Here is a 25,978-nt window from a genome sequence, read left to right as displayed (position 1 = left end):
CGCATTCACTGATCACTAAGGGTTGCTTCTGGAAAGTATCATATCCTTGAATATGCAAGGAGTCAGAGACTCGTATCTGCGCTGCTGAGGACAACGAACAATGTTGGTAAAGTTGACGACCAGTAGCTAGGATACAGCACGCCATTAGGCAATGGAAACCTCCGCCAACCTTAATTTAATCAAAATTAAACCGTAATAACGACGCAATAAAGTTACATTGGATGTCTCGTGCCAGTCTAATGCGTGAGGTGAAACAAAGCCGGCCCTAAAAGATCCTTAACAGCACTAAGAATGTTAGGCCGGCATCGCGTGGGGGACGGCGTTGTGCTTGAGACCTTAGCGCCGGTCTCTAGCCCTACCACCGCGGTCCCTTCTCCGGTGTCAATCTGTCACAGTCCGTCCGCAGTGGGTCATATTCCATTCTGATAGTGGTGTCAAATCTCTAGTAGCTAAATGGCACACCGGCCAGACACTAATGTCCAGTTACTGGTTCGATTAGGCGGCCACATTACCCATTTCTCACCAGTGCGGAACACAGCTCGGTGGCCGCCCGGGGATGACTTCCCGAGTGGACCACCTTTAAGGTTTCACGGGACGCACAGGATTCCTCCTGGATGGAGCTGGGCTTGATGGCCGGGAAGATCCCGTCGGGGGCGGTTGGTCTGGCCTGCTCTGCTCGACTCCACTGGCTTGTCTCTGTTAAATCGGCCCAGTATGATCCCGGTCTGGTTTGATCCTGAGAAGCGTAAGCACTATTAATCCCATAGTGCTAAGCACCTACTAAGATTCCTGCATTGCACTATTCAGGAATCGCCGGAAAGCTGCGCTTGATAGGACGAGAAGAGGAAGACCCAGTGAGTGATTAATATACATAATGAAAGTTTAAGAGATTGGTTTTCAAGGAATGGCGCCATCAGTCGATGGCAAGAGTACGGGCATCACTCTCTGGCCTCTGTTGTTGGCCTCTTTTCTAGCGACACGCGCAGCTCCACCGTCATATGAATGCCTCCCTCGTCGATTCCCCCACTCTCGAGGATAAGCTCCTCGCTGGGCGTGCGTTTGGGTTGCGGCGCCGCCGAAGTTGTCGACCGTAACTGGGAGCGCGGATCTTTCGACCAGGTTTGCAAAGCATAACTACGGCTATCGTACCCTTTTCGACCACTGTACGATCGGAAATCGCGCACCGCACCTTTCAGCAGAGGCGCGAGAAAGGGAACACAAGTTACAATGTTCTAATTTAATTGGTCAGTGGCTCGGTGCATCACCCTGTTCTCTCTCTCGTGGAAACTCACCCCGACGTTGAACTCAATTGTGCCCCACAGTACCAACATGGTCGAGTTCCCATCGCCATAAGCCACCCGATTGATTTGTGTGAGGCGGAGGATCGAGCAGATCGTGGTGAACAGCCCCAGAAGAAACAGACAAACCACTCCTGCCTTTTGTGCTGTCTTGATGTTCAGTTGGAGCAATAGCGGAATGGGAAGGATAATGATGGTGATGTCGCAGATGATGGTGAAGATGGCTAATCCATAAAATGTTGGACCTGCTGGAAGACAGGACCCTGAGATGTTGGGATTCCAGGCGCGCTCAACCTTTCGATCGTTTTATCAGCAACCTAGCACTGCGACTAGAGGAAGATTCTCTCACCGGCTGACAGTCAAATATCAGAACTAACGTTCCCGCAAGATGACCAAGTGTCGAGATGGTTATTACGGCCCATATAAGGATTCGGTAGTAATTCTTGGACGTTCCGGAAATCAATCGCAAATAGTTGAGGCAAAGGGAAGCTTTAAACCCAGCGATTCCGAGTTGATAGAATGGGCGACCGGCATAATTGAGCTGTTGGTGGTTATCAATACTCTGTCTCGATCGGTTCAGGCACAGCGCATACCTTTGTGTAATCCGGAAGGTCTGCCTTGGGGCGCAGCGACAAGGGCAATCCAAGACCATATCTGCTTTCTATTGATCCTTAGCAATTGTTGTGTACTGAAAGCTTGTTGGACTCACGAGCGATGCACAGTGCGCTGTATATGATACTGAAGGCCTGACACTAGTTAGCGGTCGGATCGTCTACTACCAAAGGCAACCCACCATAGTCACCAGCATCACCAAGTCGGACGCTTCCAATCGGCGGGCATTAAACCGAATCGCTAGGCGCAGGCAGACAGTGATAACCATCAACAAGGTCAAGCCCAGACATACCCCTAAAATCAGGCGGTATTGCGACTCAGCCTCCACTTCAGGCGAGGCATGGTGCACCCAGCCCATACTGGCAGTAAATGTAGAATATCAAGGAGAAAGCGAGAGGAGGCATGAGGAAGAGAGGATATTTGCGTAGTGATTATGCAAGTCGTGATGTGCGCTGGCTGGAGGGAGTTTCTCGATCCTGGGCTTCGCAGGATCATGCTGAAGCCCTACAACAAGGGGTAAAATCTTGTCCTTAGAGCTGAAGGAGGGTTCGCAATCAAAATCCTTCGGCGACCAGAAGAATCCGGGCAGAATCGCGCGCACTAAAATCTCGAGCCCTGGTCTAGCGTAGACTTTAGAGCATTTACAAACTTCTGCAAGATGAAGTGGCCAGGCAGTTATCTTGACAAATATATTAAACTACTGGAACCCAATGGTATCCCTGCGGCCAATCCGGTTGCACTTCCCGTGGTTTTTTGCCTGCAGGATCCTGCATGTAACCTCCCATCCCAGCATTCCTTTCTCTGACTACTTCTAATTCTTCGATTATTTTCCCGCAACCCCCCTTGTCTTTTCTCTTTGCTTTTGTCTCTATTCTGTCCTTTAGCGACAGATTATAGATATAACATGGAGGAGAAGTTGCCGGGTGCCTTTTCACAGGCTCTGCCTGTGGATCGCACCGACGATGCTGTGGAATACCTTCAGGGCCATGCGGCCGGCCCCGACAGCTCTCAGATCGATCTGCGGGCTTTGCGTCGAAAGATTGACTGGCATTTGATACCTTTCATGTTCTCCTGCTATGTGCTGCAATTTCTGGACAAGGTCATGCTTAACGTGAGTCGTCGCAAGCTTCCAGCCAACACACCCCTCATTGACGCAAGGGGGGACATAGTATGCTGCCGTCATGGGAATGAAAACGGAACTCCACCTCGCGGGGAATGAGTACACCAACACCGCAACGTGGTTCTTCTTGGCCTATCTGATCGCCGAGGCTCCTAATAGTATGTCCGTTTACCTCAACAAACATAAATTCCGTGCTAATATCTAATCACTATCAGTCTACTGCCTCCAGAAAGTCCCTGCCGCCAAGTGGCTCGGTGCAAATGTCGCCCTCTGGGGAGTTGCTGCTGCAGCGTCCGCAGGCGCCAAAAACTATGCGACCCTCCTCACTGCCCGTGTCTTCTTGGGTATCTTCGAGGCCACGATTGGACCATCTCTGATGCTCATCAGCAGTCAATACTATACAAAAAGCGAACAAGCACCTCGTTTTACCCTTTGGTATAATGGTTTGGGAGTAGCCCAGATCATTGGTGGTCTAGTATCCTTTGGCTTCCAGCATGTTCACCACGGGGACACCCTTGCCGGATGGCGCATCATGTTCCTGGTCATTGGCTTGGCCACTGTGTTGATTGGTGTGCTCACTCTACTCTTCATTCCCGACACCCCCATGAAGGCCAAGTGGCTGTCTGAGGAAGAAAAGGTGGCTCTCCTGCAGCACGCCAGTGTCAACCAGACGGGAGTGTGGAGTAGCTCCATCAACCTTAAGCAAATCTGGGAAGCTGTGCTTGACATCCAGCTCTGGCTGTTAGTCTTGATCACCATTCTCGTAAGATTGACCCTAATCCACCTCTCACTTCGAGGCTAACCCATGCCAGATCTCTGTTTCTAGCGGTGTCGTAACCACCTACTCCGCCACTCTCATCTCCGGATTTGGATACTCCGGTCCTATTTCCGCCCTTCTCAACATGCCCTCCGGCATCGTCAGTATCTTCTTCACCCTGCTGGTTGGCTTTGGTATCCGCAGAACCTCTCACCGCTGGGCGTGGAACGCCTTCTGCACTATCCCCGGCATTATTGGTGGTGGCCTCCTCTCCTTCCTCCCCAAAAGCAACAAGGCCGGTGTTCTCATCGGTATCTACCTGGTAAATGCCATTGTTGCCACCCTTCCCATCCTATACCAGTGGACCATGGCCAACTGTGCCGGTCACACGAAGCGCGCTTTCAGCAGTGCACTGATCGCCGGTTCCTTCTCGGTCGGAAACATCATCGGGCCTCAAACCTTCCAGGCCCGCGATGCCCCTGAATACCGTCCCGCGAAGATTGCGGTGCTGACCACCCAGGCTGCGGCAGCTGTCATGTCTGTCGTGCTGTTCGCATATTACGTGTGGGAGAACCGGAGACGGGATAGCCGGTACGGTAGGGTGGAAGATTCGATGGTGGATGAGGCCAAGTGGGCTGGTCTGACTGATAAGGAGAACACGAGATTCCGGTATGTGTATTAATTAGAGGAAGACGTGAGCTCTAAGTAAAGTTATATAGCAGCCAGTAAGGGCTCTAATTAGGTCTCGGTTGCCTGGTGTGTGCCGTCCTTGCATTTCTCTCAGTGTTCTTGCGCAACACTGCGTAATTATAGCATTATTATCCTCTTCTTGTAAATTTTCTGTAGGATCACATTCAAATATACTCTCCACGTAACTCTTTCAACTTGATCAGCACCTGCATAGCTATGCATATGCAAATTATACTGCTTATGTCATCTATACAATGCCCATCCCCCTTTCTGGATGGCTGAATGGATCTCGCGCTCCACCGACCCGTCAAGAACACGATCTATCCAGATAAGATAGATAGCTTAACCACGGTTATCCCCATGGCAGGCCGCATCACCAAATGCGCCCGTCTTTTAAGAATACCTCACACTAAGTTACACCTCCCTTGTTATCCTAGTATACGTACCCCAACATCACATCTCCGTATCATCACACGCGCGTCCTATCAAACAATCCGTTACTCTTCGCAATGGAAGTCCTCCTTGAGAGTATTCCCCACTACAGACCTCCTTATTGATCCCAGTATAGAGATTGAGGAAGAAACTCTCCCTACTTACCGGCCTGAAAAGTACTACCCCGTGCAGCAGAGCGAAGTGTTGAATAACAGGTACCAAGTACTGGCCAAGTTGGGCTACGGAGTGACTTCGACAGTATGGTTAGGTCGCGACCTGCAGTATGTCTGATAGCCCCCAATTTGCTTAGCTTACCCCTGACAGTATGTCATCGAAGTGACTCAAAATATGTTGCTCTCAAGATCTATGTCACTGGCCAAAGAAAGAACCATGAGCTGGAGATATACAACCGTATGGGCGCTGCTGAAGTAGAGCATCCTGGGAGAGATCTTATTCGCAAGCTCTTCGATCATTTCACCATCACCGGGCCCCATGGCCCTCATGTTTGTCTTGTTCATGATCCTATGGGCGTGAGTGCAGATACACTCCTGCAGAAATGCATCCCTGGAAACGCTATGACTCTTAAAGAGATGAAGTCTTGCATCAGGCAGCTATTGATCGCTCTGGACTTTCTGCACTCGTTTGCTCATATAGTGCACACTGGTAAAATCCCCGATTCTACATTTCTAATTGTTGGACTAATCCAAGAAAAGATCTTCAATTGAAGAACTTGCTCCTCCCTATCCCAGATACTAAGACACTCGAGAATCTCGAAGAACGGGAAGTCAATGATCCATCACCTAGAAAGGTGCTCAAAGACAGAACGATCTACCTATCTACTGTCTACAACCCCGGGGGGAGTGGCCTACCTCTACTATGTGATTTCGGCGAAGCCCGCTTTGGCGATGTTGAGAATCGTGACGACATTATGCCGAATATGTACAGAGCGCCTGAAGTCGTTTTGAAAGAGAGCTGGGGCTACAAGTTTGATATTTGGAATGTTGCTATGGTGGTAAGATCCTCTCCCAAATTCCTAGGTGCTAGTGCAGCTGGTATAGATTACGCCCTATCTCCATGCTGAATCTTTTATTATAGGCATGGGACATCGTAAGTCCTCGCCACATGTTCGACGGCAGAAACGCGGATGGCATCTTCGATGACCGAGTGCATCTTGCGGAGATGATAGCGCTCATGGGACCTCCTCCGGCGAGTTTCCGCGAGCGGTGCAAATTGGCTTACGTCTTCTGGGACGAGCAGGGTAAGGCCAAATACCTTTTCAACTCAAGCCCAATTTAACTAGATATCTGTAGGAAATTGGAAGGACTTGGCGCCGATCCCGGATGTTTCTCTGGAAAGTTTAGGTGCCGACATTCCAGGGGAGAATAAAGAGGGATTCTTCCGATGGCTTCGGAAGGCCTTGCAGTGGAATGCAGAGGATCGACCGACTGTGACAGAGTTCTTGTTCGATGAGTGGCTGATGGAGGGGCTCAGACGGCCGAATACTGAAGAGACGAAGTCATAAGGCGGGTGCATCTGCTTGTTGGTGATTGTTATATGGAATCACCTTGCTTACAGCTGCACGGATAGGATATCCCTATATAGATACTACTGTAACATTATGACCGATGGCCTTAACTGGTCAAAAACACAATATACTCTCTGCTCAGCCGATATACAACAGCCCTAGCCATCAGCGTCTCAGCTCACCCGACCACGAAATCATCTCTACCACCAGCACCTCCTCTTAATATTGCACATTCCCCAAATCCTCCGCATTACTCTTCTCCCAAGGATACTTCTCCTCCAACGACCGAAGCATTTCCAGATGCTTCGCACTCCTCGGCCGAATAGACACATTAAACGGTGCCGGGTGACTGATGACTCCCGGGAGAAACTCCGGATGAATGTCCTTAACTTCCCCATTTTGCACTGGTTTCGAGATCTCAAAGACAGCGAGAGCTTGGGCGATGGTGAAATACACATTTACATCAGCTAGAGTCTTCCCCGGACAGACACGACGACCGAATCCAAATACAAGGAAGTGGGGATCTCGCTCTGGCTTTGGGCCTAGGAATCGTTCGGGTTTAAATGTCATCGGGTCGTGGTAGGCGGCTGGGTCGTGGGTGAATCCCCTGTATGCGTTTCAAGGGTGTTAGTTGGTGGTAGAGTCTTACGGATCAGAAAGGATAATGGGGAGAACTGACCATATATTGGCAAGGATTGACGATCCCTTGGGAATGAAGTATCCCTCGCAGACATCATCCTCGGTCGAGGTGTGTGCAACGTTCATAGGTACGACTGGATGCCATCGGAGCGTCTCTTTGACTAAGGCGTTGATGTAAGGTAGTTGTTCTCGGTCTCCGTACTGCGGCAGTCGGTCTGTTCCGATCACTATGTCGATTTCCTCCTGTGCCTTGCGCTGCACTTTGGGGAAGAGAGCCATTGCGAGGAAGAAGCTAGCGATGGAGGAGACGGTCTGTTGATTCATTCAAGAGTAAGTACGGCATTGATCGGGAGCAAGCCAGGACGGAGGGTTCTTACCGTATCAGCTCCCCCGGCGTAGAGCGATCCAGCAGACCACTTGACATTATTCTCTTCTTCGGATCCGGGCTCGAAAGCACTGCTCTCGAGAAGGTTGGAGAGAAAAGACGGTACGAAGCGGCCAGTTCGCATCTGTTCCTTCACGAATGCACAAGGGATATCGCTGAATGCCGTGACATTCTTTCGATAGCGTTGTGCGATCTTCATGAACTCTGTACCTGGGAACCAGGTTGGAAGATATTTTACTGATCAACTAGTCAGTCTGGTTTGTTTCTGCATAGCTGCGGGCTATGGCTTACGGGGTGGGAAAAAGTCCACTGCCCATGTGGCTGGAAGCATGGCCATCGAGAAATCCTCCATCGCCTTGTCGGCCAGATCAACCAACGGGTCTTGATCATGCGGTTCGATGGTATATCCGTATCCTACTTTTAAGATGATTGCGCCCGCCTCTCTGGTGGTTTTGGTTCAGTATTAGTGGTTGAAAATAATGTATGGTAAGGGGTAACGCACTTGCGTATATGCTGCATTAACTTGTCCGGCGCATCCAGTACCCTCAGTAGAAACCGACCCACCTCCGCTATCTGAATCTCATTGAATCGAGCGACCGAATTGTTGGATCCGATCTCCCTATGCAGATTCTTGCGCGTTGCTCGGATGCGCTGAGACTGCTTCACCGCTCCGAGGACGTTGTTCCAGCCCGCCCTGTACAATTCATCAATTGATCTGCAATATGATAAGGTAGGTCTTGTTGTCTCACATCTCTGCGAAGTGTTGCTGTGGACGCGAGGAGTGGATCGATGATCGTGACTCGAGTAGTTCCACCGCTAGTCGGGCGTCGTTCAAGACGATGATGGTTTGGCCCATGATGCTGAGGGAACTGATTGGGCCTGTTGGCAGTCAGACATGCAGCCTTTCGTTTCAGAGTTACTTGGGTGCTTGATCGTACCATAGCGATCCTTGTGCTTCAGCCAGTGCTGCCAATCTTGCTGACTTGGGTCGGGCAGATCCCAGAGATTACCCACAATAGGCTTTCGTCGGGGACCGGGAGGTAGAGGCGGATGCTTGCTCTTGCGAGTGAAAAATGAGATGAAAATGTATACGATCGTAAGGGCGTTGAAGACGCCCGTCCACAACGTTACTGGCATGGTGGCGATAGGGGGATCGAACGTAATAGCATCGAGGAGGACAGTGGGCTAGCTGGGCGAGATCCCGACTGTTTTATATTGTAGGGTAGCTGAAGGAGGGGTCGTGCCGGTATTGCATAATTAATATATTTCTTATTGGTCTCTGTGTTGTCGCATTCACATCTGATCAGAGAGGCTGCATGGATGGTGCATTAGTTCAACTGCTCAGCTCTCGGTATGCATTGTGGTTGGTGTGGCCTGGACAAGCGGCCTCCGATCAAGGTTGCAGAACGCCATCGTGATCCTGCTACGGTCGCTTTTGCAATCTCAGGCGTGGGACCTTATGATTGCCTGGTGTTTCTTGGTGGCTGAGTCTTTTCGCAGGATTATTTGTCGCCGATGCTTACCTGTTTCCACGCAGTTGTAAGGATATCTGGCTGGACAGGTCCAAGTTCTCGTATACTCTTGCACGTAACTGAGAACTTCGGCTCTCTTGAATGCGCTTCGAATGCATTGTTTGTGGAATTGGTCGAGTCGCCAGCCCTCCTCATATTTGGAGAGAACCTCTGTCTGATGGTCGAGGGTTAAGCAATATTGTTGGTTTTCACTTTGGCTAACCCTGAGCGAACCAGCACGTCCGAGGAATATATTTCCGAGCTGATGACTTGTCTACCTGAACAATGCCATTCACCATCAACCACATTCAACCGTGCCTCACCAATTGATGAAAATTTCCCCAGATATTCATTTCCTGATCAGGCGTCTAATACTAAGAATGCTATGACCACCAACCGCCCTCCTGGTGGATTGTCAACATCACAACCACCTGTCACCTCAATCCCTTCTATCTATGGCAGGATCTATATTATATAACAAATGTAGACCCCTGTCTTTCAACAAATGGGGCTGTGGTTTAGTGGTATAATATTCCCTTAGCATGGGAGAGGTCCGGGGTTCGATTCCCCGCAGCTCCATTTTTTGTGTTTTTATTTTGGTGGTGGTTGTTGTCTTTGGCCATTGCAGTATCCACTCCTCCCGAGATCGAGATTTTGGTTCAGTTCCCGAAAGCATATTCTATTCCAAGTCATTTAGCCGTAAGCAAGTGCCAGTGTCCCACCTCTAGCCTTCCCAAAATATCAAGAGACTATAGAGTATCAATATATAACATCATAACCATAATGCCTCTCTGGATCGACATGAAAAACTTCCCGCATCATTCACATCACCATGCCCATCATACACCAACGTCGCCGGATACCGACACAACTCCCTCGTCACCTCCGTCCCATCCGCCCTGACAGCCGCTGCACTTAATCGATCAGGAGGACTCCCCTCCTCCACCCAGCGCACCAATGCGCCCAACGGATCAACCGGTCTCGGCCCATACCCGGCCGAGCAGTGTCCCAGTCCCGGCGCAAGGAACACTCGATAGAACTCATCCGCATCTCCACCGTTCTTCCTATCAACCCTATCCCAGAATGCATTCGTCCACGACGCTGGGATCAGCTCATCCGCCAACCCATGCCAGGTCAACAGCTTCCCCCCTGCGCGACGGAAATCAGAGAGAGTGAAATCATCCGAGCCGAATATGCCATTGTAGCCGTCCAGCGTGAGACGGTAGACAGTGTCGAAGTCATCGACATTCATGTCGAATACATTGTAGCTCGGGTCCTGGAAGACAAAGTTCTTGATCCAGCCGATGATGGGGAAGAAGGGGACTGGTCTGACGATCGATCCGTTGATTACTTCGGTGTTTGCCGTTCCGCGGAATGAGGCGCCCGGTGGGAGTCCTGTCCAGAGGTTGGGGTGATCTGGGAGTTCGGGACCTTGCAGGACTTGCTTGACGAGGGTGACGTGCTGGGCTGTGATGGTTACTGGGAAATCTGAACCCATCTCCGGACATGGTACCGTTTGGCCGAGAAGTGTTTCGGGATCGAATAGGCAGCTTTGTGGGTTGTAATCTGATATCAACCCATCCGTGGCTCCATCGAGCGGGTCACATTCTTCGACGATTGCTCTCAGGAATGTGTCAAAGACGCACTGCGGCGGCGCTGCGGACTGGAACATATGCACCGGCGGCCAGGACATATATCCGATTAAACGTGGGAAATTTAGGGCCGGTGCACCGGCGAGAATTCCGTCAAAGAGAGTCGGATACTTTGCTGCAGCGAAGTATCCCTGTCTGCCGCCGGTAGAGCAGCCACTCCAGTAGGAGTACTTTGGCGGAGATCCGTAGAAGCGCTCGGTAAGGGTCTTCCCGATGATAGTCATGTCATAGATGGAGCGATGGGCGAAGTTCTCTAGCAGAGCGGTGTTGATGGAACCGTCAGGGCGCAGAGCCCAGGCCCCCGTCTGGGGATTACTGGTTCCATTCAAGGTGAGACCGCCATCTGTTGCAGCTGTTGCGTAGCCCTGGCTGACTGGGCGAGCTGAGGCCAGGCCGATGATGCCGGCTGCGAGGCCGCCGCCACCAGTAGCCTGGAAACGGCCGTTCCAGTTGGCGAGGGGGAGCCAGACGGAGACAGCGACAGTGTCATTTTCACCGGGGTGAGTCAGGGTGATGGAAACGTTGCAGAAGTCGAGGTCGTGTACATCTGCGAGACTGTATGGCGGAGAGGCTGCTACGCTGTAGTTATGGACCTCTTGGCGGGTCGTGGATATGATCTCAATACCGGGAATATGCGGCAGTGTTAGACTGCCGCAGGGCTGTTGTTTCGGTCGCCAAAAGTAGGCGAGCCATGCTATAAAATAGTTGGTGAGGTAGACTAGCATGATGAGAGAGGATGAGATTCCCTTTGCGGGGTTGAAGCAAGGGATTGTGGGTTGGATGGGATGGAGTTTATTCTTATAAGCTCGGTAACTCCGGCTCATTTCTAAGCGCCCGAACCCTTTCTCATGCAGGCTGAGATGGGGGTTCGCAAGATGCATGTAAGCATCAAGGACCATCCAATAGAATAAAATCCTCAATATTCCTTTGCATTGGCCATTCGGTGTCCTTATCTACCCCTTACTGAACCCCATGCGTGCTCTTCTTTTCGTTACATTTTCTAATATAGTTGACTTTATGCTTGATCATTTCGGGGGTTTTTTTCCCTCTCTTTGTGAATGCCTATATAGGCAGGGTAAGCGGCCTGTTTGGTCATCACTTAGGAGGGGGATCGTCGGGGAAATAGTGCTAGTATGAATAAGAAGGAAGATAGTCGGTGGGCCCAGTAGTCAGCAAACTGGATGTGTGTTGCCTGGACTGCATACATAATTCTTGAGTTGCATTATGGTTTGTTGCGAAATTTACTGTAGCCATGCAGCCTACAGATCCTTCGCTGCTGCTGCCTACGTGCCCTACCTACTTCTTTCCTTTGGAGGATCTTGAGGATCGAGGTGAACAATAGATACAGTCAGATACTTCGTTGCCTTGAGATAATTTATCATCGTCAGCTAAGAATAATCCAATTCATATTCTTATACCCAATTAAGCCTGCCAAGTAGGATGCTAGCTATGCAGGTGCGTCAGCTAAAACCATAACCCCTAATTCCGGGCCGATATATTATGAAACAAACCCCGAGATCTTGCTCAACGCCATAATCCGCTCCAGATGCCGCCGCTAAGCTAATATATGCGCCATACCATAAAACCAAAATCTAAAACAAGAGCCAGACTACCGCATGTTGACATGGAACAGATACTTCTGCTGGATCTGCGCCACATCATACACGATGTACTCATTGTACATCAGCCCCCTTGAGTTAGCATTAGTGGTTGGCACCTGCACATCGGGCATCAACACCCCCTTCAGATCTTCATTGACACAGCCAGCATCTTTCCATCCACCAGGGATCGAGCGACCGCGACCAAGGGTAGCAATCTTGGCCTGCCCTTTCGCTTCGTTGCCCGCGTTGTAGCTTGCCGTGTCCAGCTCATACATGGGATTGCCGACCTCAACGTCACAAAGGAGGAGTAGTCCCCGGTTTCCACTCCCCCAAGAGCAGCAGTAATTCGCTGACTTGGTCGACATGTCCGCGAAGTAGACACCTTTGCCGAACATGTACCCGCTGACGGGGGCCTCGGGCGGTGCAATACGTAGACCCTGGCTGAGGATACCACCGAAATTGGTGCTGCGGGATCCGTGCCACAGGAGACGGCGACAGGAGTTCTTGATATTGGAGTACTGGGATGATTGGAACCGGTCTTTCTCGCCTTGGCGCTCGATGCGGAAGATGTTTATGACCTGTTACGGTTAGCTTGGTTCATTTGATAAGGTACATCAGATGCGAACCTTGTATTGAATGCCGTGGGTGTGACCGCGAGACTGGTTGAGGTAGTTGGCCAGCTCAATGAATTCGGTTGATTTGTGTTCCACTGCCTAGAATTAGTACAAGTCAAAGGAACGAGGCTCTAGAGATAAGACGTACATGGTGTCATCTCTTGCATATTCAAGCCCTGAAATTGACGGTCGAGAGGGTGAACTGTATCAGTGTTCTTGGCCTCTTTCATGATATTGTTCGCAACTTCCATGTCCGTCAATGCCTCCAGCAATTCGATCTCTCTCTTGAGCAATGTGTCGGTGCTCAACACTGGGGGCCTATTGCGTCCGAACGCATGGGGGATCACGGTAAAATATAGGTTGCTGAGATGCTCCACTGCGGCAGCAAAGCTAGTATCATATCTTGTACTCGCCAGGGCAGGTGTGGCAATAAGCTCTGATAGATCCTTCAGTGCCTGAAAACCGTTCTGGAGAGTGCGCTTGCTCAGTTTTCCCAAAGGCAACTTCTGAGCGTCGTAGGACATGGAAGCCATGGTGGACTGAAAAAGATCCTTGTTGAAGATGAATGACACGAGGTCTTGGATAGGTGGTGATAAGGTGCATTTCACTTCCTCTACCTTGGGCTTGGTGGGTTTCTTCGCGACGACTTTGTCTTCATCCTCGTCTTCGTCTTCTGTGTCGTCCTCGTAGTTCTTTTCAATGAAGGTATATTTACCCTTCTTTGGTGGATCCAAGCGTTTCTCCCAGGTCAAGCCGGACTTGTCCTTGAACTTCTTCTTGAACTCATACTCTGCCTCATCCAAGTTGCCATTACCCAGTATAGCATTTTGTCCATGTTCGCCCACCCGGCCCCAGTGGGTCCAAGTCTTGAATTCATTGTTTCTGTGGAGAAGCTGAATGCGGTAGAATTTGTTGTTATTGTTAGTCGCACTCGTCTGATTAAGGGTCGCATCCCAGATGAGGCCAGTGGGATCAATGTATACGGTGTGTGTCACTATTCACGGTTAGAGTTTCCTCCAACTTGATCAAGAGTTGGTGCCTATTACCTCGAAGAGGACATATTTCATCAACAGGGACGTTGATTCCTTTGGCGCCAACCGTCTGTGCATCCTTGAGCTTCTTCGTACTTCCATCCTCATTGATTCCCAGGGCCTCTTCTAAGGTACGCTTCTTTGGACTTTCCGGTTCATCATCTTTCTTGATGTCGGAGCCCATCAGGAATTTCTTCTCATCTAAGTTCTTTCCTTCACTGTCTGACTCGATAAGCCAGTCCAGGGAGACGATGTTGCAGGTATAGACCTTGCGAGCCTGTGTGTCTAAAATTTGTCAGGAGAAGTTGTACAGACAGGGCCCGGCTTGTACTCACATTTGACACTCTTATTGTCCACTTCCCTCTGGGTGGTCACTAGATGGGTGCAATCTTCTGTTACCGCTGAGCTGAATGTTCCCCCATGACGCTGAACGATAGTCTTTAGTTGTGCTGTTGTAAGAGTGGAGTCAGTATGTGACTTCTGGCGGTGATGTCAGTCATGCTCACCTTGTGTATAGCCGCGAAAGGACCCAGCAACGGCTATGACCGAGCCCTTGAAAGCTTGGCCGGTCATGGTGATGAGTAGAATGTGAGACGTGAGTTGTGAGGAAGGATGAAACTGGGAGAGATAGAAGGGAAGAGATTCAGTGAAATTGAGGCAATAGGAAATAGTGAGAGTAGCATATAAGAGCAATTATGTCGTCAGATTTTAGTCAGGAGGATCAGAGGCGGAGGGGAGTAGTTCCGGATAGCGGAAGGTACTCGTGATATGATGCTTAGAAGAGATGTACAAGAGAGATGGGAGAAACATGATTATATAGAGGTGAGCATGAGGCGGAGATCTAGTGGAAGGTGATATTGTTTTGTCTGCAATGCCCCAGCCTAAGGCTCCCGTGGCTGCTGCTGCCTGAGCTCTGGGGGAATTGCCGAGGCAGATGAGATGTGATTGGCTGGAGCTTGGGTGGGCCTCCAGGCACCAGCAGCGCACGTGATTCTGCCTGTGCGGAGGGCTCCTTGGAAGTTTAATTACTTAGTTGACTGGGTGTGCGAGATCTTCAGGGTCTAATTTATCAGGCAGCAAAGGACTCTCATAATTGTAAGACCGAGCTACAGCCACAATTGTGCGAGATGGACATTATTCTGCTTGTAGCCATGTTGTACCTCAAATGTTCATATTTGGCAGATGGCTGGAGGAAGACCAGCTAGTAGTATATATATACAATGTAAAATTGTGAAAGAACAGAGTATGAATACGATAGAAACAAGTAAGACAGAAAAAAAAAGGGGGATGCTGATGAAGATGAAAAGACATCATCACTGATCGAGACGCAAAAAGTAAAGAGAAGTAATCAAGCCAGTCGCCAGTTTTGGCGCTGCTGGGAATCGAACCCAGGTCGAAACGGCGCTGCGGAAAACCACAACGTTTCATGATGACCACTACACTACAGCACCTTGATTACATAAATTTGCTGCTATCATTGCCTGCATAAACGAGAAGGACTCAGATGGCGGTAAAAGCAACAAGCAAACAGTCCTGATTGCCCGCTAACATCTCAACACCGAACGACAACACTGCTACCAAACATTGTACAGGGTACGCGCGTCTAATCATTATCAATATTCCTATTATCCACATTAACATTAATGATGTACAGGGTATGAAAAATAGCAATCGCCCAAATAGCTATATGCAAAACTTTTGTTGATTAATGCTGACTTTAGTGCTCCGCGACGCCGTTCTCCTCCACGGGATCCTCCGCATGAGACTCGGCAACCTTATCATAAAACGGCGCGAACTTGCTCCGCTTCCTCAGGATTTTACCATAGAAATAGAAAGCAACCGGAATAGGCACCAGAATAGACGCCACGCAACCCAGCAGCGTGGCAGCCCATTGGATGCCCATGTTGTCGAACATCTGACGTGAGAAGAGGGGAAAGCTGGCTGCCACCAGGGAACGACAGAACGTGTTCGCTGCGATAGCCGATGCGGCACTGGAAGATTGATTAGAATAGGGTTCATCAGCAAGGAATAAGGCAAGGCAACTTACAACATCAGGTAGGTATCAATCAAATAGTTGAACAGCTGGATGAAGATGATCAACAGACCAAATCCAGTGAACAATCCACTCAGTGTGGGTACAATCCAATGAATACTCTTAGTGAAACCGGTCCAACCGAACCAGAACAGTCCCGCAGCGAAGAGCACACCACCAATCATCACAGGCGGCAAACGCCATTCAGGGACGGGAATGCCCCCATTGGCCTCTAACTTCTTGTTGTACCCCCGACTAGCGAAAACGATATAGGAGGCCGCAATGAGCAAACCGACCACCATGCCGAACAATGTCAATCCACCAACACCAGCAGACATGCCGTATACGCCCTGGAAGACGAGTGTGTAGGCTGTCAGGAAGCAGTACAACAGGCCATAGATGAAACTGAGATAGATTGTCACCGCCAGAATCAACGGCTCGCCAAAGAGAAGCCGAAGGGGACGGGAGAAGTTGTTGACGAGCAACTCCCGCAAGTCAACCTCGATTTCCTCCTGTTTGGCGTGGATGCCCCAGTTCTTTGTGCGACGGCGCAGTTCCGAAGCCTTCGAGACCAGAATAATCGGCGGATAGGATTCCTTCAAGAAGAACATGTTCAACACGAAGGCGGCATAGCCCATGAACGCGGGAATGTAGGCGGTCCAGCGCCAACCGAGGTATGATGAGTTGATGAAACCACCAATAAACGGAGCCAGAAGCGGGCCCAGGAACACTGTGCTGGAGAACATGGCAATGGCGACACCACGGGTGCGGTTGTTATAGATATCGGAGAAAACGGCAGCCACAACCGCCAGCGGACAACTGCCAAAGACACCACAGAAGAAGCGACAGATCATGATCGTCTGCAGATCCTTGGCGACGGCGACAGCAGTGTTGAAAATACCGAATCCCAACATAGCTACCACAATGGGTGGCTTCCGTCCCTTCAGCTCGGAGAGGGGTGCCCACACCAAGGGTCCGGACGCATAACCGCAGATATACAATGAACTCGACAGGGTGGCGACTTCGATGCCTACACCGAACACTCGCGCAACGTTGGTGGTTGAGGAGCTGAAGATAGCCGAATCGAAGGTACTGCAAATACTGGTGAAGGCGAGGATGGCGCTGATGTAAACCCTAGGCGAGTCATAGGTCAGTATTCAGCCGATCAACATGGCTTTTGTACGCGACAAGGTTGAGTTGACATACTTCGTCCCCAGTTTCCAGTTTTGGGGGTATAGAGGATCCTCGGGGCCGTCAAACTCGACGACATAGTCTTCTCGATCGGGAAGAGGGGGTGGATAATCCTTGTTGGCGCCCATGCGAGGTAAGGGCGCTCGGGAGGCGCGAGACTTGACGCTTTCACCCACGGTCAACTGATGCTGAAGCCGTTGGGTTTCGATCCTGCTTAGGGCATGGGAAGTGGCTGTGCGATGACGCTCAAGGTCGAGTTCGGTGTTTCGCGAATGAAGAGTGTGCAGCTGGGGGTTGTATTCAATCGAGCTACTGTAGCTGGTCGAGCCAGTGGTGCCTGAAGATGATGGCCTCTCGAGGCCTTCCTCCTTGCTCGCGCCATTAGTATGGGGCCGGGCATCGACCTCCGCCATCTCTAGTTGCTCGTCGATGGGAGACATATTGACAGCCAGCGGGGAGCAGGATCTGGTCTGATCTAGACGACGGGGCCCTGGAGTCAGGGACAACAGGATTTGCTTGCACGCAGAAAGACCGATAGGGACAGACAAAGACTGAACGATGGGGGTCTAGCCTGAATAATAAACGAAAACAGCTTGCTTGCCTCCACTGGTGTGGCTCCTAGGCCAGCATCCGATTTATCCGTCCTGCACTCGGGAGACCCACCGTGAACGGCTGCCATTCCTCATTGCGATTGCCGATTGAATGATCATCGGGGACAAGCCAGGAGGGATTCCAGGCGGAAATCTGATTTAACTGGTGAGTATATGGCTTCCATTATGTCTGTTGAGTATGATGGTGCATGTCTCGTTCATAATTCTCAATATTTGCCAGATTTCTGAGGGGTCGAGTGATATATGCCTGAGGCAGCTGATGCAGAGCCCCTCGAACGCCAAGGCTGAACTCCGCCTCCCTGACGTCACGCGCACGAGTCATTAGTCAGGCCTGCAAATCTTTTTGCAGGATTTGCATGGAATTTTCGCCTGGTTCGATCCGCCAGCCAGACCACTCTGGCACTATCGATCCGCTTCTAGTAATGGACGCCGTGCCCAATGGCCCCCAAGTGCCTGATGGTGAAGAACATGCTGCTCAATGTGGGCATATGATCCATCAATGAACCCCTGACTATCATTTATCCAAGACATATATACTAGTACTAGTTAGCATGCTCATGAGAAGTACAGTAGTGGTCATCTAGCGACTACCGGTGTACTGTCTATTGCTGGTCTAACCCTGATACCGCAGACTGAAAACGGACTGTGGACCATTTCAGCCTGCTGGGGGGCTTATGCTTGTTTTGTTATGGACCCAGTGTCCCCTTTCCACACCAATTTCTCGCCGGCTTAGCGCCCTTGGCTAGTCTTAGCCAGGATTAGCTGGGTCAGGCACCGATTTGTAGGACATTCCAGCCCCAGTTGCTGGCCCCGTCGCACTATCCATCCATTGATGAACGCAATCTCCGTGGCTCGACCTGCCCGCACATCTTCGCGCATACTGCTGGAATTACTGGCCGTCTTCTCAATGTTCCCAATCAATTGCTCCTCGAGTCTGGCCACGGAGAATTGTTCCTGCACGTCGGGCAGACCCTGAAGCTCCGGAAGACGACGGAACACCAGCGAGATCTCCTGGAGAAGCTGACGTTGCATCTCCTGCAGCTCGGGGTTAGCTAACAGCGAGCCGTTCCGCACATCCAGCAGTGCCGTCAGTGGATTTACCACACAGTTGGTCGCCAGTTTCAGCAGCTGGGCCTGGTGGAGCTCCATCCACGGCAGTTCGGAACATCGGACGATCGGTGCTTCGACCAGCCGGTCGATGAGAAATCGAGATTGGGCAGATGCTGTTGATGGAGACGATAATGATGAGGATGCCTGCTGGCCATCGTTGACGATCCCCAGAGCGCATGATCCGGTCAGCCCCGCCAGCACGGCTTCAAACGGCGCTTTTATGTAGACCCCATGGCGCATAATGCCAAACATGTATGTCGGTCGTGTCAGCGGGTCCGTGAATAGGCGCTCGTTGAGCTCTTCGATCTGGCCTAGGCCATTTTGGAAGAGACAGATAACGGAATGCCGTCCGAGCCGGTGCTGGATCGATCTGAGAGCGGGGATGGTTGCGCTCGCCTTGACCGCTACAATTAGGTGATGGATGGGCGATTCACCCTGTAGGAGTTCGGCGTCGTACCCGGTACTCTCTTGTGGTGGTCCGTCTTCTCCAATTTGGAGGCGCAGCTTGCTCCCCTCAGAGAGAAAGCCGTGGTATGCCGACTCGCGATGGAGCAGAAGGGTAATAGGCGGGGGTGCGGGGAGAGAGCGAAGCGAGTGAGCGATAAGGGTCCCGATGCTTCCAAGTCCGATGAGGTGAATCCGCTGGGATGCCATTGTGCATGTGTCACACAATTGTAGATGGCGATCAGGTGAGGTGATCGGATAGAAGATTTGAATGTGTTCGTTCATCTGTTTCACCGGGAATAACTCCGCGGCTATTTTGGGTGGCCTTCGCTTGCGGAGAGGCATGCGGGGCAGTGCCCCTTAATTCTTTAGTACAAGGTTCTGGTTCCTGCACCCCATGTTTATCTCACTCTAATTGATACTTTAGATAATAAACAAGGCATATATTCATAACTTAGTCTCCATCCCATTAAATCATCATTATATACAACTCCCGCAAAAATGAACAATAAATCACAATCTTTCCCATCCATAAATACAACCCATCCCTAAGAATATATCTTCCTTCCCCCTTCTATTCCCTCCCCGCACAACACAACTAAAAGATCGGCATCCGAACCGGATTCTCATAATCCACATTCTCCTCCCGACTTTCAATCCGCTCATGACATGTTCCAAAGATCTTATCCCACAGCCTAGTCTGCTTTCCATAATTATGACTCTTCTTCCATCCCTTGCGATGATGCAAATCATGATCCTCAATCACCAACTCCGCCCCAACCAACTTCAACAACCAATCCAGGGTTGACGGCGGCGACGCATGCATCCTCAATCCACTGTGGCCCGCCAACTCCGTGAACATCACATACTGATGACAGATCCACCACTCATAGAACCCCATCGGCATTCCCATCAGCTTCATACTGAAGTATGTCATCAGCGGGATACCCGCGATATCGAAGAACTCCTGCTCCGTGTCCGCGTATAGGGTTAGGAGCGGGTTCGGGTGCTTGGTCAGGTGGTGCGTCCGGTGGTATTTCCAGAGACTGCCCACGTCGTGCATCAGTCGGTGGTACCAGTAGAACCAGAAGTCGAGGATGATGCCGTATAGTCCGATTTCGAGTGGTAGCCAGCCCCAGCTCATCTGGGCCGGTGCTTGGCTGACTCGGTAGCTGAGGAAGACGGTCATGATGGGTCGGAAGGTTGATGTCGAGAGCAGGGACCGGACGACCTTGGCTACTCCGACGTCCGGGACGCCGTCACGGCCGTGCTGGTCGCCGTCTAGGAAACCGAGGACGTGGCCCATGCGGCGCATGACTTGGAGTTGGTGGATGGCGATGAGCTTGAAGGCGACAGAGTAGAGGATGAACGCGCCCACGGCGGTGACATTGTGGCCCGTGTAGGAGACGTAGACGTGGTGGACGGCGAGGGGGAGGATGGCGTGGTAGAGAATCCAGAGGTGCTGTGACCATGATCTCATGTAGGGAATCTTCTCGGTCTTTGGATGCACGGGGACCTCCTTGTCGAGGTTGCTGGGGTGGACGCCGAGGATCTCAAAGAACCAGTGCCAGACGCTCCACTCGGCGCGATCCAGCCGGCGCCAGGTAGACTTCATTGAATCCTTAGGATTAGGGTATGTACCGCTCATGATGGGTGGTCAGGGTGGTGGTCAACTCATTTGCGAGGATACCCTTGTGGGGGGGAGGAGGGGGTGGGATGGGCTATATAGGGCTGCTGGAGTGCCGGATTTTCACACTGCAGCGGGAGGCCATCTTCGAATGCGAATAGGCAAGTTTCTCTTGCCAATCGCATGTGATTGAGAATCCCGGGGGGTTCATGTGGGCATCGGATGTTCTGAACGGGTTAAGTTTTGGGGTTCGTTAGGCCGCTTAACGAGGGGAAATCGCCGCGGCTTTGCAGATCACTCGAAAAGAAGGCCCGTCGTTGGTTGGCGTAGCGGCTCAGCGCTTGAATCAACTGAGGATCCTTGACACATGAAGGTTGCTTCTTGTTGGGGATAAGGTATGCCTCGGATTTGTGTCTGGAATGTTGGGATGAAGTGGCATGCAGCTTGGAAGCCTGATTGCGGCCATTGATCGATATGTGATGTCTGCTCTCTCCACTTGGCCAGTTGCCACGGGGCTGATGAGATGGTGTTTCTTAACAGTATGTCATCTTATCTCATCGTTACACATGGCTTCTATTTGGGGCTGGCATCATCTCGTCAGCCTGTCAGCCTTCCAGGGTCTGCTACAGTCTGTCATAGTCATCAGGAATCATCCTGGACAATGGTGCCTATTGCTTGCTCGTGAGAACACCTGTATGGTTGATCAGATCCGTGAAGGAAATTACATCCCGAGTATGCATCGGAAGAAATCGAAATAGTATTTTGAAGACAGGCCAGTTAATGATGGTGTTGGGAAAGATGTGACAGCGACTCGAAGTTGTAGCTTGCAGCAGAGTGGTTCGCGACCATTGCCGCATTGGGAAATCTGGGCAACGGCCTCGGGATTGGCAACTGGCAACCACCTGAACATGACGCTGCTGAAACTGGTAAAAGCAGTCCGTAGGGGTAAATCTCGAAGTCTAGCGAAATTTGTCGAATTGTGCCCATACCTGGTGAACTGTGGTTGATCTAAAAGTACTTTTACTCGACTGTACCGAAGTGTGGGCCTATAACACGTTGGTTTATGCATAAACAAAGTGTAGGCGCCACCAACGCATCAATAGCACGACTTATCCTACTTTTTTTACATCCTCACTTACAAGACTCATAGTATATCTACGATCATTCAACACACGTCTAGAGGTCATTGTACGTGGCCCTGAATTGTCACCAGAAGGGATACGGGAAATTCATCTAGCCAGGGGTAAACGAGTGACATACACGCCTGATATTTCAGTCATTGGGTTGGTGTACAGCCAACCTAGTAGCCAGAAAGAATAGAAGAGGAGATTACCATCTCAATCATGGTATTGCAGACGATCCTCATCTCAAGATATTCGCTCGGAACAGACGGTAATGCGATGCAAGAGAGCTGTTATAACGGAGGACCGCTGAACCCTAACACATCATTCGACCGAAAGAAAACAAACAACGCAGTAGGTCAAACATAACCAGAACTCAGGAGCAAACAAACATTAGGTTTTGAGCTATGCTATTTATTGCTGGGAGAAATCCATGTGGGTGACCCAAATTTGCGCTCGCCCGCCCGATAAATGAGGCGGCCATACCTGATTGAACCGCATCTCCGACCGGGGGATCTCCACCCGACCGGATGGCCGTTTCACCCTGGCCCCATGTTGGCATCATGAACCATATGTCCGTGAGCTCCGTTGTGATTGTAAACTTACATCCAGACAGGGGCCAGACAGGTGAAACCTAGTTCGAAATAATAGGTAGCATCTCAGCTTGGTCGGACCGAAGGGGGATCATGCAGCATACTTAACCCCTGACGCCGACGGAATGTACACCATTCCCTGTCAAGCGCGTCGTTCTTTTCGTGTCCATCCTAGTCGCTCCCTTCGGATTCACTCATTGTAAGTCCCTTCACAGCGCTTTATGTCGTGATACTAATGCTCTAAGATGATCCGTCATGTTCTCTTGTCACTCGCTTTACAGTGCATGGTCACCGCGACCATTGCCAACCCCGACACTCTTTCGCACAACCATGACGAGCGTGGCCTGTTTGGTGATGCGGAATTCGATTATGTGGTCATTGGTGGAGGTACAGGTGGAAACACTATTGCAACTCGACTGGCGCAGAAGAATTTCAAAGTGGCAGTGATCGAGGCTGGAGGATCATATGAACTCGAGTCGGTGGCCGAGGTGCCTGCTGCGGACGTGCTACCAGTTGGGTCGGATCCAGAAACAGCTGCTGCGCACGACTGGGGATTTGTCGCAGAGAACGTCCCCGGTGCGAATGGCCGGTCCACTCACTATGCTCGGGGGAAATGCTGGGGTGGATCGTAGGTGTCGCATATTGTTCGGAAGGGACAAAGCTAACGCATGTACAGCTCCGCGATGAACTTCATGATTTATCAACGGTTTGTGTTCCTGCTCAGAAACAGTTTAGAAAGGATCCCACTAACGATCTGCTAGGCCGACCATCGAGTCCATGGAGCAATGGGCCACTGCCGTCAATGACAGCAGCTACACCTTCGACCAGACGCTGCCCTTCTACAAGGCCAGTGTGAAATTCACTCCCCCTAACACTCAAATCCGGGCCAAGAATGCCACCGCTGGCTATGATGCCAGCGCGTATGAATCCACTGGTGGTCCGCTGAAGGTGTCGTACGCGAACTACGCGATGCCCTTTTCGACATGGATGGACCTCGGCATGAAAGCCATTGGCATCAACGAGACACAGGACTTCAACCTTGGCTCATTGATGGGCGGCCAGTACTGCGCATCAACCATCGACCCCAGCGGCGAGATCCGGAGTAGTTCCGAGGAGTCATTCCTTGCGAACAAACCGTCGACACTGACCACGTACGCAAACACCCTGGCTAAGAAGATCATCTTCAACAACCAGAAACAGGCAACTGGCGTGCAGGTCAAGGGCTCCATGGGTAACATCTTCACCATCAAGGCAAACCACGAAGTCATCGTCTCCGCGGGAGCCTTCCAGTCTCCCCAGCTGCTCATGGTGTCTGGAGTTGGTCCGCAAGACCAGCTCGAGGAACACGGCATTCAGGTCGTGGCTAACCGTCCGGGCGTGGGTCAGAACATGTGGGATCACCCGTTCTTTGCGCCTTCGTATCGTGTCAACGTGCAGACCTTCACCGCGATCGCCAATGACTTCCTAGGCATCGTCGGCCAGTTCATCAACATGGTCGGCTTCGGCAACGGCCCACTTACCAACCCTATCTCGGACTACCTCGCCTGGGAGAAGATCCCGGCGGCCCTGCGTAGTGCCTTTAGCAGCCAGACTACCAAGCAACTGGCTTCCTTCCCGAGTGACTGGCCTGAAGCCGAGGTATGTGAATAATTGTATGCGTGCTTCATACTACAGACAAGCTAATGCAATCTAGTACATCTCCGGTGCCGGATACATGGGCAACGTGTCTAATCTACTCACTACCCAGCCCGAAGACGGCTACCAATACGCCTCCATGCTGGCGGTACTCATCACCCCGACCTCCCGCGGCAATATTACGCTTCGCTCTGCTGACACCGATGACCTTCCCGTCATCAACCCCAACTGGCTCGCCACTCAGTCCGACCAGGAAGTCGCTATCGCCATGTTCAAGCGTGTTCGCGCGGCCTTCCAGAGCAAGGCCATGGCGCCAGTCATCATTGGCAAGGAATACAACCCCGGTCTGAAAGTACAGTCGGACGAGCAGATCCTCCAGTGGATCAAGGATAACGTCATGACGCTCTGGCATGCCGCTTGTACGTGCAAGATGGGCACGTCTGACGATGAGATGGCGGTGGTGGATAGTCAGGCTAGGGTGTATGGAGTCCAGGGTGTGAGAGTTGTGGATGCGTCTGCATTCCCGTTCTTGCCGCCGGGACACCCTCAGTCTACCGTCTGTAAGTTATACCTCTTACCTTGTGGTTTGATGAGGATCAGATGCTGACGCGGACCAGATATGCTCGCGGAGAAGATCGCCAACGAAATTATTAATGGGGCGTGATTTCTATCCTTCATAACTTGAGCTGTTTCGTACTTTTCCTTCATATATTGTACAATATATAACCAGAGTATCATAATTTGTGAGCATAATATTATCACGGAGATCATCTCTCTCCGGAATTCGAAAACATGTATACATGATCATAAGCCATCATCCTCCTCTCTCCCTCCCATCTATCTTGACATATCAAGTATCAAAGCAGGATTAATCCCATCCCCTCCGCTGCACCTTCTCCTTCTCCTGCTTCTCCGACTCCAAAACATCACTGTCGTATCGCGGATCCAGCTTGTTCAACAACTTGTTCGAATGCGGCTTCGAAGTAGAAGGGGCAGTTGTGCTCGAACCGGGGCCGGGGAAACGAGGCTGACTAGCGGAGTCTTCGGGGTCGGTTTGGTCATTGTGGTCGATAGGGTCGACGTTCTTTGCGTCGATGAAGTCGCGGCCCATGGGGGGTTGGTCGGCCATGATGGGTAGCGGTGGGATTACTGTAATAGGTGGAGGGTATTGAGAGTGGTAAGTGATGTGTTCTAAATTGATTAAGACTCGTGTTTTGTTTATGTGAATATGATCTTGATGATAGGAATACTAATGTATGCTTGGCAAAGGTGGTGGCTATATACTGATTGTTGTATCTGGAAATGGCCACTATTACATCATTGGTATATCATCCCGGCTACACTAATTACCAGTTAACGTGGAAATGACGATAGTCTGGAACTTCCAGAAACCGGACAGAATGCTGGACTCCGAGGAGATACTTATCATAATATGGCATTATCATAAGGATTATATAGCAATTGACGTCAAGGCCATAAATATAATGCTGCATGGAATTGAGAACGCGGAGTTTGGGGGTGTTGATCTGGCGGAAGACATGAGAACTGTCCGGGTATGCCGCGGGACGGCTCAAAAGTACACATAAACCCCGATCCCTGGAAGATTAGAAATCATAAGTAGCTGTTCATGAGCAATGAATCTCCTTGTATTTAGCCTTTTATTGTGAACCCGAACAATGGCTATCCTATCAACCCGAGTATTGTCTCGGATGTCGGATCTCGGAAACCCCATGGATTCACAAGCCCT

At 50.9% G+C, this 25,978-nt stretch overlaps 10 protein-coding genes and 2 non-coding genes across 12 annotated transcripts; 4 read left to right on the top strand and 8 right to left on the bottom strand.

The window, feature by feature from the left end:
- Window positions 1-236: 236 nt before the first annotated feature.
- Window positions 237-2,511, bottom strand: BO87DRAFT_404106 (uncharacterized protein; the record flags this gene model as incomplete). The annotated part of the gene is made up of 8 exons (XM_025625830.1): window positions 2,092-2,511; window positions 2,008-2,044; window positions 1,892-1,959; window positions 1,648-1,839; window positions 1,293-1,592; window positions 943-1,232; window positions 524-752; window positions 237-386 (listed from the first exon to the last, which is right to left on the bottom strand). The coding sequence occupies exons 1-8, from the start codon at window positions 2,266-2,268 to the stop codon at window positions 237-239; spliced, it is 1,443 nt and encodes a 480-aa protein (XP_025483187.1). The 5' UTR covers window positions 2,269-2,511.
- A 241-nt stretch (window positions 2,512-2,752) lies between these two features.
- BO87DRAFT_327317 (putative MFS transporter) lies at window positions 2,753-4,536 on the top strand. The gene is made up of 4 exons (XM_025620180.1): window positions 2,753-3,021; window positions 3,080-3,188; window positions 3,246-3,793; window positions 3,843-4,536. Exons 1-4 carry the CDS (start codon window positions 2,815-2,817, stop codon window positions 4,467-4,469), a joined length of 1,491 nt encoding a protein of 496 aa, XP_025483186.1. The 5' UTR covers window positions 2,753-2,814; the 3' UTR covers window positions 4,470-4,536.
- Window positions 4,537-4,837: 301 nt separating this feature from the next.
- BO87DRAFT_448187 (kinase domain protein) lies at window positions 4,838-6,547 on the top strand (the record flags this gene model as incomplete). The annotated part of the gene is made up of 5 exons (XM_025628285.1): window positions 4,838-5,190; window positions 5,247-5,572; window positions 5,623-5,921; window positions 6,005-6,167; window positions 6,220-6,547. 5 exons carry the CDS (start codon window positions 4,838-4,840, stop codon window positions 6,429-6,431), a joined length of 1,353 nt encoding a protein of 450 aa, XP_025483185.1. The 3' UTR covers window positions 6,432-6,547.
- On the bottom strand, window positions 6,488-11,367 carry BO87DRAFT_351617 (cytochrome P450). Its single transcript, XM_025621143.1, has 8 exons — window positions 9,801-11,367; window positions 8,397-8,588; window positions 8,208-8,337; window positions 7,961-8,152; window positions 7,750-7,901; window positions 7,451-7,695; window positions 7,114-7,385; window positions 6,488-7,041 (listed from the first exon to the last, which is right to left on the bottom strand). The coding sequence occupies exons 1-8, from the start codon at window positions 11,344-11,346 to the stop codon at window positions 6,654-6,656; spliced, it is 3,117 nt and encodes a 1,038-aa protein (XP_025483184.1). The 5' UTR covers window positions 11,347-11,367; the 3' UTR covers window positions 6,488-6,653.
- Window positions 9,477-9,548, top strand: BO87DRAFT_t81. The gene has a single exon. It is a non-coding gene; the product is annotated as a tRNA-Ala (tRNA).
- Window positions 11,368-12,038: 671 nt separating the features above from the next.
- BO87DRAFT_404101 (putative poly(ADP)-ribose polymerase PARP) lies at window positions 12,039-14,675 on the bottom strand. The gene is made up of 6 exons (XM_025625829.1): window positions 14,374-14,675; window positions 14,203-14,316; window positions 13,883-14,152; window positions 12,985-13,830; window positions 12,849-12,931; window positions 12,039-12,800 (listed from the first exon to the last, which is right to left on the bottom strand). Exons 1-6 carry the CDS (start codon window positions 14,438-14,440, stop codon window positions 12,231-12,233), a joined length of 1,950 nt encoding a protein of 649 aa, XP_025483183.1. The 5' UTR covers window positions 14,441-14,675; the 3' UTR covers window positions 12,039-12,230.
- Window positions 14,676-15,234: 559 nt separating this feature from the next.
- BO87DRAFT_t69 lies at window positions 15,235-15,318 on the bottom strand. Its single transcript has one exon. It is a non-coding gene; the product is annotated as a tRNA-His (tRNA).
- A 145-nt stretch (window positions 15,319-15,463) lies between these two features.
- On the bottom strand, window positions 15,464-17,906 carry BO87DRAFT_373394 (MFS transporter). Its single transcript, XM_025622541.1, has 3 exons — window positions 17,106-17,906; window positions 15,915-17,033; window positions 15,464-15,858 (listed from the first exon to the last, which is right to left on the bottom strand). The coding sequence occupies exons 1-3, from the start codon at window positions 17,528-17,530 to the stop codon at window positions 15,585-15,587; spliced, it is 1,818 nt and encodes a 605-aa protein (XP_025483182.1). The 5' UTR covers window positions 17,531-17,906; the 3' UTR covers window positions 15,464-15,584.
- A 204-nt stretch (window positions 17,907-18,110) lies between these two features.
- On the bottom strand, window positions 18,111-19,694 carry BO87DRAFT_373393 (ketopantoate reductase family protein). The gene has a single exon (XM_025622540.1). The coding sequence runs from the start codon at window positions 19,463-19,465 to the stop codon at window positions 18,431-18,433; it is 1,035 nt and encodes a 344-aa protein (XP_025483181.1). The 5' UTR covers window positions 19,466-19,694; the 3' UTR covers window positions 18,111-18,430.
- Window positions 19,695-19,756: 62 nt separating this feature from the next.
- On the bottom strand, window positions 19,757-20,916 carry BO87DRAFT_373392 (sterol desaturase family protein). Its single transcript, XM_025622539.1, has one exon. It carries the CDS (start codon window positions 20,868-20,870, stop codon window positions 19,854-19,856), a length of 1,017 nt encoding a protein of 338 aa, XP_025483180.1. The 5' UTR covers window positions 20,871-20,916; the 3' UTR covers window positions 19,757-19,853.
- A 1,766-nt stretch (window positions 20,917-22,682) lies between these two features.
- Window positions 22,683-25,000, top strand: BO87DRAFT_184782 (GMC family oxidoreductase). Its single transcript, XM_025618434.1, has 6 exons — window positions 22,683-22,795; window positions 22,842-23,224; window positions 23,273-23,302; window positions 23,358-24,234; window positions 24,290-24,791; window positions 24,849-25,000. The coding sequence occupies exons 2-6, from the start codon at window positions 22,842-22,844 to the stop codon at window positions 24,893-24,895; spliced, it is 1,839 nt and encodes a 612-aa protein (XP_025483179.1). The 5' UTR covers window positions 22,683-22,795; the 3' UTR covers window positions 24,896-25,000.
- Window positions 24,970-25,464, bottom strand: BO87DRAFT_373391 (uncharacterized protein). Its single transcript, XM_025622538.1, has one exon. The coding sequence runs from the start codon at window positions 25,358-25,360 to the stop codon at window positions 25,100-25,102; it is 261 nt and encodes an 86-aa protein (XP_025483178.1). The 5' UTR covers window positions 25,361-25,464; the 3' UTR covers window positions 24,970-25,099.
- Between the last annotated feature and the right edge of the window lie 514 nt (window positions 25,465-25,978).

Source organism: Aspergillus neoniger, assembly GCF_003184625.1.
Source record: "Aspergillus neoniger CBS 115656 unplaced genomic scaffold BO87scaffold_5, whole genome shotgun sequence".
NCBI lineage: Eukaryota > Fungi > Ascomycota > Eurotiomycetes > Eurotiales > Aspergillaceae > Aspergillus > Aspergillus neoniger.
This window is presented reverse-complemented; position numbering and strand designations above follow the sequence as displayed.